The sequence below is a fragment of the Lissotriton vulgaris genome, chromosome 3_2 (genome assembly GCF_964263255.1).
Source record: "Lissotriton vulgaris chromosome 3_2, aLisVul1.2, whole genome shotgun sequence".
NCBI classification, from domain to species: Eukaryota; Metazoa; Chordata; class Amphibia; order Caudata; family Salamandridae; genus Lissotriton; species Lissotriton vulgaris.
The window spans coordinates 265,661,506-265,675,360 of NC_141690.1; the positions used below are offsets into that span (position 1 = coordinate 265,661,506).

Below are 13,855 nucleotides of genomic sequence, written 5' to 3' on the forward strand. Positions count from 1 at the left end.
CGTACCCGGCATTCCTCCAGCAATGTTAAAAACCCATCGCACCACACTCGCAACTGCCTGAGCCCAGGAACTACGCAAACCGAATTCCTGTCTCAGAGAAGACGTAGAGTTTGCAGTATTTACAGAGGTAAGGTTGCGTAATATTTTTCCTTCAGTGGAATTCAAAAATTTCCAACATGTCATATCTACAATTTCTAGTCCATAGATAAGGGATGCGGGGATTTTTGCTCGGAATACCTCGAGCAATATGGAGAAATGCCTTCTACCTGTCGCCTTGTAAAGAGAAATAAGACTCTTCCCTTGAGCAAGAGCTTTCCTACTATTATTCTCCGTATGAGCTTTGTCACTTAAACTACTCGTGACAATCTTTCCAAGAAAAGGATAGGATTTGACTACTTCTAGTCTTTCACCCCCAACAGACCAGTGGTAATTGTCATATTTGGATTTTTTCCTTCCCCGGAAGCACATTATTTTGCTTTTTAAAATATTTATTTTTAAGAAATGGGCCTTAGCGTAGGAGTTCAAGCCTTTTGGGGTAAGGTCCAAAATTAAAATATCATCCGCATACATTAGGCACACTATTGGGGTTCCCCCAAGAACTGGAGCAATACCATTACTAGATGATAATAAAGCCTGAGGGAGGTCAGCAATATATAAAGAGAACAACAGAGGAGCCAATAAGCAGCCCTGTTTAAGTCCATTAATCGTGGGTATAACCCTAGATAGTCCTCTCTCGCCACCCATTAATACTCTGCACCAAGTGTCTGTGTGCAGTGCAATAACTAACCTTAATAAACTAGAGGGCATCCCTAGATTGGCTAACTTACTCCACAACAAAGATCTGTCCACCTTATCGAAAGCCGTAGAGAAGTCAATAAAAGCACCATATACACCTCCTCTACGAACTATGACATATTTTTCTGTCAACACTTGAAGAGCAGTAAGATTGTCTAGGGTACCATGTTGTTTCCTAAAGCCAGTCTGCTCTAACGGTAATATTGCTGTCGCAGATACCCAGTCATTTAAAGAATTTAGTAAACATTTAGCAAAAACCTTACCAATGGCATCTAAGAGGGCAATTTGTCTGTAATTTTGAGGTAAATCTCTAGCCCCCTTTTTAAAGAGAGGAATCAATAAACTCCCTTTCCAGGAATGCGGAACGGTGTCTCTGGTAAAGCAAAATTTAAAGACTGGATATAAAATTTTCCCCCATAAAGTACTATGTGATTTTAACACAGAAATAGGAATTTCATCTGGGCCCAATGCTCCAGATGTACGCAGAGCTTTAATTGCAGCAACAATTTCCAATTCAGACGGAGGACCATAGGGGAACAAATCCTCCTGTAGCTTACCGGAATCAAACATCACATCATTACCGCTATATAGATGCTGGATAAAATCAACCCATGACTGCTCATTAACAGATATCGGTATGGGTCTGGATCTTACCCCGCATCCTTCTCCAATAAGTGACCAAAAGGTCTTTGCCTGCCCACTCCTAGTTGCCTCACGGAGTTTAACCCATAGGGCATCTTCTTTCTCCCGTTTTAATCTAGCCTTTATCCTTTGTCTCCTTCTTCTCAAAAGAGTTATCCTTTGTTTACGTTCGGGAATAAAGGAGAGATACTGAACCCTAACCAATTTATTTATTTATGTATTTAGGTGACGAAGATCAGTGGGGATTTTTGGAATTATCTTTTCAGAGGGAGGCTTTTTTACTTTAGATTTTAAGGTATGTAAAAGGGACGCAAAACATAGCAGCTCTCTCCCTTCCCATAAGAGTAGGTTCTCTGCTGTATATTCTAACATATTGGCCAAGCTTTTAATGGTCCCTGGGTTCCAATAGCATTTCCCTTTTTTAATATTAAAATTCAATAAGTCATCCCCGATATTCCATGCATCCCTTTGGAATGGTGTTACAATCAATTTAACAGACAAAACATTATGATCACTGAGATCAGTAGTAAGTACAGACAAATCCATCAGAGAACTAAAGAAGGGACTATCTACTATCATATAATCAAGGATCGAACCACCATTCCCTGATTTATGTGTACAATGAGCGGGACTATCCGAAGGGAGCCTTCCATTAATTATAATACAATCTACTTCGGCTAAACTCTCCAAGATTAGTTTCCCTCTTTTGTTTGTTTTAATGTTCTCTGGAAATATGGCTTTAGGTATCTGGAATGTTTCCTCCTTTAGCTTATTCCTGAATAACTCTAGGGCACTATTGGATATTTTACAATTTAGGTCTCCTAATAATAGAATATGAGGGGGAAACATAGTTTCCTGAAGATTTAGTATAAAAGAACAAATCGTCCTAATACTAGGGTTATAATTTATATCTGGAGGTATGTAGGCATTTGTTATATTTATTTGTTATATTTATTTTTATATAGCGCGCGGCTACTCAAAAAGAGTGTCCCGGCGCTTTAATAATGAGACCTACAGCAGAATAACACAACACAGTAATAAAAGCAAAATGGAAGGCAGAACAGAAAAGAAAAGGAAAACAGCCTAGAGGGCAAACAGCCAGGTTTTGAGGCCTTTCCTGAATGCAAGTAAACTAGTGGCTCCACGGAGTGTCAGCGGCAAGGTGTTCCACAGCTGTGGCGGCAGCAGTCTAAAGGAGCGGCCTCCAATGCGAGCTCTCTTTACGCGCGGCACAGCCGCCAGAAACAGAGATTCTGATCTGAGAGAGCGGGCCGGGTGATAAAAGGCGAGTCTCCTTTGGAGATACTTAGCTCCCACAGCATGGAGAGCTTTGTAAGCCAAAGTTAATGCCTTAAAAGCGATCCGTTTGCGGATGGGAAGCCAGTGTAGGGTCTGCAGAAGGCCAGCAGCGCTGGCACGCCTGTTTAGGCCATAAATGGCCCTCGCGGCAGCATTCTGCACAACTTGGAGCCGCTGCAGCAGATACTCTGGCAGGCCCAGGTAGAGGACGTTGGAATAATCCAACCTAGAGCCGATCAGAGCCTGCACAGTCAGCTTCCTGTGTTCCTCAGACAAGAGAGGTAAAAACCTCCGCAGCGTCTTGAGGAGGCCAAAACATGTACCCGTCACCCCTAGGATCTGGGATCTCAGCGTCAGACCCTTGTCCATCTTGACCCCTAGGTTCTTAGCTACTTGGGATGAACAGGACGGGGGAAACATATTAATGGACCACCAAGCTTGCCAGTCAGGGTCCGACGCACACCCGAAGAAGAGTACCTCAGACTTATCTGAGTTGCACTTGAGGCTGTTCAGCTGGAACCATTTAAAAACAGCCCAAGGCAATCCCGGATACTCTTTCCATCGAAGTCTCCTCCCTTCTTACAAGAAAAGAGGAGCTGGGTGTCGTCGGTGTAGGATACAATCTGGGCCCCGAACAACTCCACCAACGCCGCCAGAGGGGTCATAAAGATGTTAAAGAGGGTCGGGCTCAGTATAGAGCCCTGCGGAACCCCGACTCCCAATGGCTGCATCACGGCAGAGTCTGGGGAGGCCCAGACCGTTTGTCGGCGGCCAGCTAGGAAAGATGAAAACCAGCTGAGCACCGTCCCCCGTAGGCCAATCTCATAGAGTCTTGCGAGAAGGCCCTCATGGGGGACGGTGTCGAAGGCCGCCGACAGATCCAACATGACCAGCATGGCTTTGCCCCCGGAGTCCAGTACCCCTTTAATGGCTTCTGACACCTCCAGGAGCGCGGTCTCTGTACTGAGGTTTGGGCGGAAGCCGGATTGGGTGGCGTGCAGAATCTCATGTGTTTCCAGAAAATTGGAGAGCCCCGTGTGTACGTGCTTCTCCAAAATTTTCGTAAAAGCCGGCAGAAGAGAGATCGGCCTATAATTGACCGGAGCCTCAGGATCGAGACCAGGCTTCTTCAGCAAGGGGATGACCATTGCCTGCTTCCAGGCCTGCGGAACCACTCCCTGGCTCAGCGAGAGATTCAGGAGTGGATTCGCCAGCGGGTTTATAGCTTCCGCCATTTTTGCCAAGAATTTGGCCGGGCAGGGGTCCAAGGGCGACCCAGATTTAAGATTGCCCATCAGCGCTAAGGAAGCAGGGACTGAGATGGATGGAAAAACGGCCAGCATCTGGCCCAGCGGGGCCGCGAGGCCTGAGTCGTCCTCGGGGTTGATCAGCCCCACGGGCGCCGCCAATGGAAAGGAGTCCTGGATAAGTTTAATCTTGCTGGTGAAAAAATTTGCAAGATCAGATGCCCAGGACTTAGAGGGCATACCTTGGGATGCATTGGAACGAGGGGCCATAAATTCTCTAACTATGGTAAAAATCTCCTTACAGGAGCTGGAGGCGGCTTCTATCCTCCCTGCAAGATAGGCTTTTTTTCCAATTGAATTTATTATCACAAGTGAGTTCTGAGGGGCATCCATAGCTAAATTTGTTAAAGTTATTGCCTGAAATAGTTTGTTCGGTTCTAAATAATGGGAATAATTCCAATTAATTTTTTTGGACAGTAGACAGGCTAGTCCTCCCTTCGCACGCCCTCTCGTAGAAGGGGTAGCACTACCCTCTAATACATAATAATCTTTTCCGACCAGGAATTTCCCTACCAACCAAGTTTCCTGCAAACAGATCACATCTGCCTCTAATGAATGCAAAAATAACAACTTTTCAGAGCTCTGGGTTAGTCCAGCAATGTTCCACGATATTATTTTTAAATTAACGTTAAAAATCAGAATTCATTCTAGATGTAAAAACAGATTTATCTGATAGAACAGCGGGTAACCAACTCCACTCCAGATCGGCGTCCTTTACCTTAATTTGTTTTATAGATTGAGGATTATTTATGATCACCTGTCGCTCATTTTTTGATATACGTATTTTTAACTCCTCAGTCGCCACAGAGGATCCATCTGAAGGACCGGAATTTATACCCTGAAATGTTAACATTTTTTGGGGTCTTCGGCTTCCTATTTTGGCCGGAAAGAAAGGATCGACTTCAATCCCTCTTATTTGAAATTCCTCGGCCCATTGTAGGACATGATTTGTTACCAATTTGGAATAACATTTTACCTGTGCAATCTTTCCACTTTCTGAATTTATTAGTGTTATTACATCTATGTCTGCGGATTGGATCAGTTTTAGGCTCTCTATTTCACGAAAGCAATTAACCAATACGGATCTATTTAAAATAAGATCTGGATCAAAGATAGGTATGAAATCCAAGAAAAGAGTGTCCACATTTTCTCTATTCTTGGGCACCGTCTTGGATACATATTCAGTTGCGACCACATCTGAAAAGGGAATAGCCAGAGGGTTAAGATTTAATTTTAATTTGGGATCAAGAATTGGTTTTGCTTTTTGATCATTCACCATTTTGATCTGCTCATCGGGACATTGTTGGTTTGTGTGAGATAAATATTCATGTTGTGTCTCTGTGGGGATCAACTTTAATGTTCCCACTGAGTCATGTAACGAATTAGATTCCAAGACCTCGAGGTTAGAATTATACAAAGAGGGCTCTTGTTCGCATTCAAAGGTGATTTTCCTTTGCCTTTTTTTTATAAAATCTACAGTTTGGTTTTCTTTTTTTGCATCTTTGTTTTTTTGGTATTACTATTTCAGGTTTTTTTTCCTTTATCGGAGAAACCTTATCCGGGAAAACAGTGGGAATTGGTGTTTCTTTAATTGTTTGGGGAATAAAAATAGGAAAAATAGGGGGTAAAGTGCTGGTCAAATTGTCGTCCGGAGGTATCAAAGCCTCAATATCTTGGTTAATAAATGCCACACAATTACTGTTGATTGGATTCTCATTCCTATATACAGAAGATTCAGAAATAACCGCTGTATGAGTGTTAGTTTTAACCAGAGGGTCTGAAACTGTGGTCGATAGGGGTACCTCAAGATTTGTTTTAACGTTTAATTCTTCCTTAACTTCCTTACTGGAATTTTTTGTTGGAGTAATTCTTTTTGGATGGGTGACACCTTCTGATCCTTTATTATGACTCAGCAATGCCTTTAAGATCAGGGTTACTGTATCAAAAACACTATCCGACCCACTGACTAATTTTTCCAGAAGCTGTAAAATAGATGAAATGAGCCGCTCTAGAGAGGACAAGGAATTAGATATTACGTTATCTTCTCGTATATAGGAGTTAAGGGGATCTTTATTTTGGGTTTGAACGGGGCTAGGGAAAGAGTTCATTTCAGAGATGGAGAACTCAGAGTTTTTTGAGGGAGTACTACTAAAAAGATGTAACCTAGGAGTAGCTACAATATCTTGTGAAATAATGGAATTCTGTACTTTAATTAATCCTTTCTGGGACTCAAGGTTTATATCTGGTAAGGTGAAGTCCTCTGGCAGAAGATGCAAAGAAGGAGATGTACCAAGATGATTTTTTTGGTCTACCTTAAGAGGAGGGGGAAAGTTATGTACTACGGCCACAGCAGGAAGAACAGAGGTGTTACCTAAATCTGCAACACTTACAGCTTTGGTTTGGGTTTCAGGCAAATAGACTGGGTCTCCCTCTTGGTTCTTATAAGATAGATCTTCTGTAGGGGGCAGGGCAACGATACCCGATAAGGTACTATCATTTTTAGTAACAACGGGATCCCTCACCTGCTCTTTGTTGTTAATAATAATGTCTTCAGCAAAGGGCCCCTCCCGCTCTACTTTATCCTTACCCTTGTCCCACAAAGAGTAAAGTTGACATTTACTTTTTAATTGTAAAGCTGACCCATTTCTGTTCCGCAAGGGGTTGGATTTAGTCTTAGAACAAGCTCCACCAACTAATACTCTTCCTGATCTCAATTTCTTTGTCGTCATTTTTTGCTAGAGAGACAATATACAATATCACCAAAGAAAAAAAAAGTTAGGATAAAAACAATATATTCCACTAATTAACAATAAACATAAAAAACTCAGTAAATCAAAAAGCAAAAGAGTAAAGAGAAATGGCCCAGCCCAGCCTCAATCGGCCTCTGTCGGTCTCAGTCGGTCCCGCCCTTGTCCCGGGCTTCTCCCGGCACGCTCCCGCGCGCTCCCACGCAGCAGTAGTGACGTTCAATGTTTTATAGGGGAGTAGCTAGGGGGGGCGTAGCCAACAGGGAGAGTGGCACCAGGTGATTCTGGTCAGGTCAGCAGCATGGACTCTTGGGAACTGGAGTCCACAACTGACGCGCTCGCAGCCCTGCTTTTTAAATGCCCAGAACAGTCTTTAGAGAGACCTGCTCCCCAGCGTCCTCAGAGGGCAAAGCACCGCGAAGCGGGACCCGCGAAGCGGGTCCGGCAATAGGTAGCGCTTTGTAAAGGGAAAAGCGCTCAGGATTTCTTAAGCGCTGACAAACTCCACCAACAGCAAAGGTCCAGTCCCAGCATACAGGCACAAAAGAAGTAAAATCCCCACGGTGAACAGATCCAAGAGATCTTCCGGTGCTACGTTATTATTGAGCCAGTCTTCAATGTACAGCATTCCGCTGGATTCCTCTGACCCCCCAGGCATGCCAATAATGCAGATATTATTACGGCATGCCAACCCCCATGTCTTCTGCGTGGTCCTGGAGAAACTCAACTTGATGCTGTAAGAGTGCAGTTGAGGCTGTTTGCTTCTTTTGCCATGGGACAATGAGTAGATGGCAGTTTCCAAGGGTTTGACCCTGTTTGTCAATTTGTTGTGGTTGTCTTGGAGGAAGGTGAAGTCTGAGGTAAGTGCACCAAGGCGTTGTTCGATGGCCAGTCTTGAATCCCAGGTTTCTTGGAGGATTTGATCTAGTTTTTCCACAGGAGGGATCTTTACATCATCAGGGATGATTCCTCAGATTGGGGAGAGGGAGCGTGTGGGTTCACTGGGGGCTCGGCTGGCTTGGTTTTAGGGTGGCCCATTGTGTGTGTGACAAGGATGGCATGTCTTGAGGGTGATAGGACCAAGGACTGAGGTGAGCCAACCCATGGCCGTGAAGCTGTAGTGTTTGTCGAGTAAGCCAAGAAGGCCCGGGCTGAGACCAGGAATTGGGTAAGTGTTCAATTGGTGGTGTTATCAGGAATGGAGTTAGGGAGGAGCATTAAAAGCCAGTACCCAAAGTGGATGGCCAGGGAAGGTCTTCATTATTAGTCAGGCACGCCAGGCGCCCTGCCCCCAACTCGCGGGTGGAAGCAGCTAGGGAGGGCCCAGGCAGTGGGTGATACCAAGTTAATCCAGGGAGACAGCAGGTCGCTAGATAAGAACTTCGACCAGGCATCGGAGCAGCCAAGCGCTCTCGGCCTGCCCCTGCCGTTCTTAGTATCCCCAGGGATTAAGGACATCAGTAATGGAGAAACCTTGCTGCACTTCTCAGGGGGCGCCGATGGGCAGGCGGGCCATGTACTCCGATCCTCAGTACCTGATATGGTGATGGTGTAGAGGGCAAGCGTGGATGAGCTGGCCCAAGGGGATCCGCCAGGCTCCAGTATGCAGGCGGCTCCGTCCCTTTTAACAGTCTAGCCTACCCCTGATGGTCATACATTAGGATCACAAGTAGCAGTGGGTTCGGAAGCACCCCCGGGATACTGCCAGTGCTGCACACGCCTTGTCCAGTCTGGCAGCAAAGGATGATCTGGCAGCAGCATGTCCGAGATGACGGTCCCACTCAGGCACTCAGAAAATGGCCATGCGCGTTGCAACAGCCAATTGGGCGGAGGGGCAGCAATGTGTACCGGGGCTGTGGCACGCGCTGGCTCACCTTACACTGGGGTAGAACATCCTCAAGCCTTGGTGGTCACCACTCAGCACGCGGTCCACGTCCACTGTCCCTGGAATCTTCAGGTCAGCGTGTACTACCGCGACCGTCCTGGGAGCCAGCCACGATCCCTGCCAGAGGCCGCCCAGCCAACACCGCAGAGGGCGCCCACCAGCACAGGCCTTGCCCAACGTCACCCAGGCTGACGTTCTAGGGTCCTGTCTGTGGCCCAGGCTGCCAGTCTCTTTTGGCATGTGTCAATGGGGTTAGTGAGGCGATGGGCAGCAACGAACGTGCTGCTCCGATCTAGGCCTTCCTCCAACCGTGATTGTCACTGTGCACCGGATCGGGTCCTTCGCCAGAAGCCGGGACGCCATGCCTCTAGGCTCCATGTGGTCCGTCGGCTGCACTGCTGAATTTGGTGCTGGAAATCAAGGTTCGAGACTCGGGGTCGCGTCCACATCCTTTGATTCTGGGCAAATCACTTAATCTCCCCGTGCCTGAATGTGTAATGTAAATACGGTGCTCATGTAAAGCGCTCCAATACCTTCGGGTCGAGTTCGCTCTATATAAATATGCAACAACAAAATGTCAGGGAGGGCGTCAAATGGAGCGATGCTGTCCGCCAGGTATATAGCTGATGTCGCAGGAGTTGGGGGTTAAGTGGGAAGCCTCAGGGTAGCGGACGCCTCAGTGTTGTGCTGATTGGTGATAGATGGACGGGCCGGGCCCGGGAGCTCAGCAGTCATGCTGCCGCCATCTTCAGCAGGTAGCCACGCCCCCTCCCGTGCATATGCAGTGTTACAGCCAGGGTGCTGTTATTAGCAGAGTCGGTGCATTGCTGCATTTCCCAGCCAGACCCACAAGTGTGTGCCGAGGATGCGAGTGGGCAGTAACTGCTCTGTGAATTGTCCCCAAGCAGGGCATTGAGATGTTTCCTGAGGGAGCAAACAGTGTGCTGTTAATTCCCCTGAAGTGACGCTCTTCCTGGATGAAAAAGGCGCCTTTCACTGAATGTTTCATATGTTCTGCCAATTTCTCTCGATTATCGCTTTCCATTTCTTCCTGTCTCTGCTCCTGTCTGTTTCCTGAATCCCTTCCCCTTCCCTGACCTGTATCTAAGTAGGAGATGTACACAGTGAGGGAACACTAGATCTGCCGGAACTTACATCCATGACCAACTCTGCCTGGTTATCGCCCGTGTCTCCGCTTCCCCAGTGTCTGTGCGCCCGTGTGCATCGCAGGCACCTCTCTTGAGGGCGTCATTTAAATGTAAATGTGCGTCCAGGCACCGCAGGGGCAGGAGGGAGATCTTTAAATCCGCCTTATTCATCCTGCAACCAGATGTGACCAGCTGTGGTCGCTGATCCGTGCGCGCTTGACCTACCCGTCTCTCCCCTCCCTCTCTATCATCACTGCGGAGGGGAGGGCGAGGCCTGATGTGCAGTGACCCCTGGGTGGAGAGCTGCCACTCTCTTCAGTGACAGACTCTGAGAGGGGGAGACAAGGCCCTGCTGTGCCGTGACCCCTAGGTGGGGAGACGTCCCTCTCTTTAATAATAAATTACTTTACAAATGTAACACTATAACATCTCAATTAACAAATATTAATAAATAAAATATAATCAATAAGTTTAATGTAATTAAATTACTTCCCACCCTATGCCCGTATAAACCCACAACCCGCTAGGGAACTAAAAACGCAAAATTCAAATACAAAAAAAAGAATACATTTAATATAATTAAATTACTTCCCACCCTATTCCCCTATGAACCCACAACCCACTACGGAACTAAAAGCTCAAAATTCAACTACAAAAAATGTAATAACTACTAAAAATGTAACACATATATTAAAAATACAAACAATTCTTATACAAAAAAATATATCACTTACATATAAAATATAAACTAAAATACTTACTAAGAAAAAATGATACCTTTAACAACTATATTGTTGCAAACGATATTAATGACTCGATATTTGTGCAACTCAATATTTTGTACTCGATATTCTGTCCCTGCACCTGGTGGAATCAAGACCAGGCACCCTTGCCTTGGCATTCATAGAAACAAACAAAAACAGACCCTTTTCACTTCAAACAAAAGTAAAATAAAAGAATGTGTTTTACAAACCGGCAAAAACAACAGTTAGATTGCGATTATAGAGAAACGGCGTTCTAAGCTGGAAGATAATATATAGACAATTAAGGCGCATCAAGGTTAAAACATCACGTGTTATAGTAAATCATCAGCGAGAAAACACATGTAAATATAATTTGTACATTTTCAATTTTTTTTATTTTCCTTAAAAAACACAGGAATAATTTAATATGAGAGCTGCCCTAAAACAGCTGATGATAGATATGGGGCTTTTAGATATTTGGAGATGGATCGAACGTAAGGCTGGGACAGTTGGGAGGAATTTCACTTTTCATAATAAAAAGTGTGGTCATCGTTCCAGGATTGACTTTTTCCTGGTCGATGCCTCCACTCGCAAGAACATGATTAAGATTAGTCGTGTCCCAGAACATTTGTCTGATCACTCTGCTGTGACCTTGGAAATAGTCATTGTGAAGAGACTCTCCTCTCGTAGACGGACTCCTAATCCCTCGCTACTCCTGGCATCCTCAGTAACTGAAAAGCTAAAAATAGCAACTAATGAGTTATTTGTATTAAATCTAGCTCAGCACCCCTTCATGTGGTATGAGGCTCATATAAGGCCTTCTTAAGAGGTATTTTAACAACTTTCTCTTTTGCTCAAACTAAGAGAGTGAGAGATGAAATAAGATTTTTAGACGCTGTAGTATACACCAATCAGTTAGCGTTAGAACAAACTCCTGATAATCTGAATATCCTACAAAACTTAACGGCAGCAAAACAGAAGCTCACAGATTACCTTGAAGCAATAATTAAAAGAAAGTGGGAAGCCAGTAGGATGTCTCACCATCAATACGGGGAGGGGTGTGGCAAACTCCTTGCATGGAAAGCCAAGACGGAAGAGTCCAGAAATTTGGTAAAAGACCTTAGATGTTCGAACTCTGGTGATATTATCACTGACGATTCGGGGATTGAAGATGCTTTTGTTAAATTTTTCCAAGGTCTCCATGCAGAGGACTCAAAATTAAGTGAAAGTTTTATGGAGGAGCTTCTTCTAGATCTAGATCTCCCCTCACTCCGGATTACTGAAAAAAACAAATTTAAGTCGCACCACAACTCTGGAGGAAATCTCTCAAATGATTACTACCCTAAAAAAAGGGGAAAGCGTCTGGTCCTGTTTCCATCCCAAACGAGATTTATGTTATCTTAAAGGAAGAGTGTTGGACCCGGCCTCGTGGCGTGGCCCTCGCTGACCCCCCCATAACCCAGAACGACGGACAGAACTAATTTCCGTCCACCCAGAACTATACACGAGACTCCTACATCGGTCCTGAAACGACCTCCAGACCGCGTGCCTGCAACCCTGCACGTGACCAGCCGACTCCATGTTTGGCCACCCCGGCCAGCCGGCCACCTTCTTCCCTTTCGGCAGCCCCTGGCCGCTCCTGGCTACAGCTAGGCGTGCGCGCCCGACTCGCCCAGGGGGGTGAACGACTCACCAAGTACCCGAAACCAAGACTTCAATCACACCTCCGGCCCCCTCCAAAGGAGCTGGATGTCCTCACACCTCCGAACCATCCCTGGGGGCTGGTTTCGATTCCACCTTTTGGCTTCCTAGTGAGCTGGCTCCAGGCCTCGATGGGCGTCTGGGATTCCCTGGACGCATGGTCCAAAAACATCAAAGACACAGCCGCCAGACAATCAGGCGCCTGGCCATCGGACCTCCGGCCTCCTGCCTCTGAGGGTCCGGACATCAAAGAGCTCCTGGACTATAAGACAGTCTGCCTTCCATCTAGTCGGCAGTTGTATCTTGGACAAGAAAGCCCTGCTGATCTGATCGCGGCTGACCTTGAGGAGAACAGACTCTAACCCACCGAGCCCTGCTGATGTCGTCGCGGCTCATCCTCGAATCTACGGAACTGAACCATCAGAGCCCTGCTGACGCTGTCGCGGCTCCCTCTCGAAGAGTAAGACCTGAACCATCGGAGCCCTGCTGACCTCGTCGCGGCCCACTCTCGAGAACGAGAGACCCTTGCTACCATCCCGAGCCCTGCGGACGCTGTCGCAGCTCCACCTGCCTACGAGTACGACAAAGTACTCCTGACCAAGCCCTGCTGACCTCGTCGCGGCTTGAAGAACTCTCTGGTCCGGCTGGACCATCAACGCTACCCTCACGACCATCTGAAACCGAAGTGAGTAGGACAGCAAGTCCCATCACCAGCCCCCGTACCCCCCAGTGCGAGGATTGAGAACTGTGCGTAGGGTGCGTGGCGTGCCAGCTGGCCCTCTAAGACTGTCCCGCTTCCCCGTTCCCTTGTTACGAGACTTTCGCGATCCCTCGATCGCTGTGTATTGCTCCCTACTTTTATCTTGATAAAGTTCATACTTGATAAAGATTCACGGTGTGGTGTCCGTTCGTAAGTGTGGTGTGTCGACAGTGTGTACGATCAGTCCTCCCCGGCGGGGACTCCCCCTCGATAAGACTCGGCAGTAGCTGTGGGAGAGGAGGTTCTGGGTGGTTAGGAGAGTCCTCTTGACCCCTGGGGTCACCGCCTTCCAACAAAGAGCTTGCCCTATTTCTGCTCCAACTGTTCAACTCTGCTTTTATACCGGGTCAAGACCTCCCCTTATCTTGGAATGAAGCCACCATAACTATTCTCTTAAAATCAAACAAGAATTCAAGATCCTATGAGTCTTACAGGCCTATCTCACTCCTAAATAGTGACCACAAACGATATACTCGGTTTATAACTAAATGCAAGGATAAGGTATTGAGGACAATTGATACATCCTGACCAGAAAGGTTTTATGAAAGGGAGGCAGCTTTATCGCAGCTTTATGAATTAACGCACAATCTAATTGGGGCAATAGACATGGCTCGAACACACGAGATCCCACTAGCACTAATGACTTTTGATGCTGCAAAAGCATTTGATAGGGTCAGTTGGCATTTCTTATATAAAATGATGCAGTGCTTTAATTTAGGGGAAACTTTCTTAGCAGCAGTTAAGGCCCTGTATAAAAACCCATCTGCCAAGGTCCTTCTTAACAGAAATCTCACAAGGTCAGTACAAATAGGTAGGGGGACTAGACAG

General features: G+C 46.3%; 1 protein-coding gene across 1 annotated transcript in view; it reads left to right on the plus strand.

Annotated features, from left to right (window-relative positions):
* Positions 1-13,855, plus strand: part of LOC147725648 (dedicator of cytokinesis protein 2-like) — a 1,712,066-nt gene that overhangs the window by 971,040 nt on the left and 727,171 nt on the right. The window contains exon 30 of the mRNA XM_086964476.1: positions 11,125-11,293. Within this exon, the coding sequence (XP_086820602.1) occupies positions 11,125-11,293 (169 nt within the window). The remainder of the gene's footprint in view (positions 1-11,124; positions 11,294-13,855) is intronic.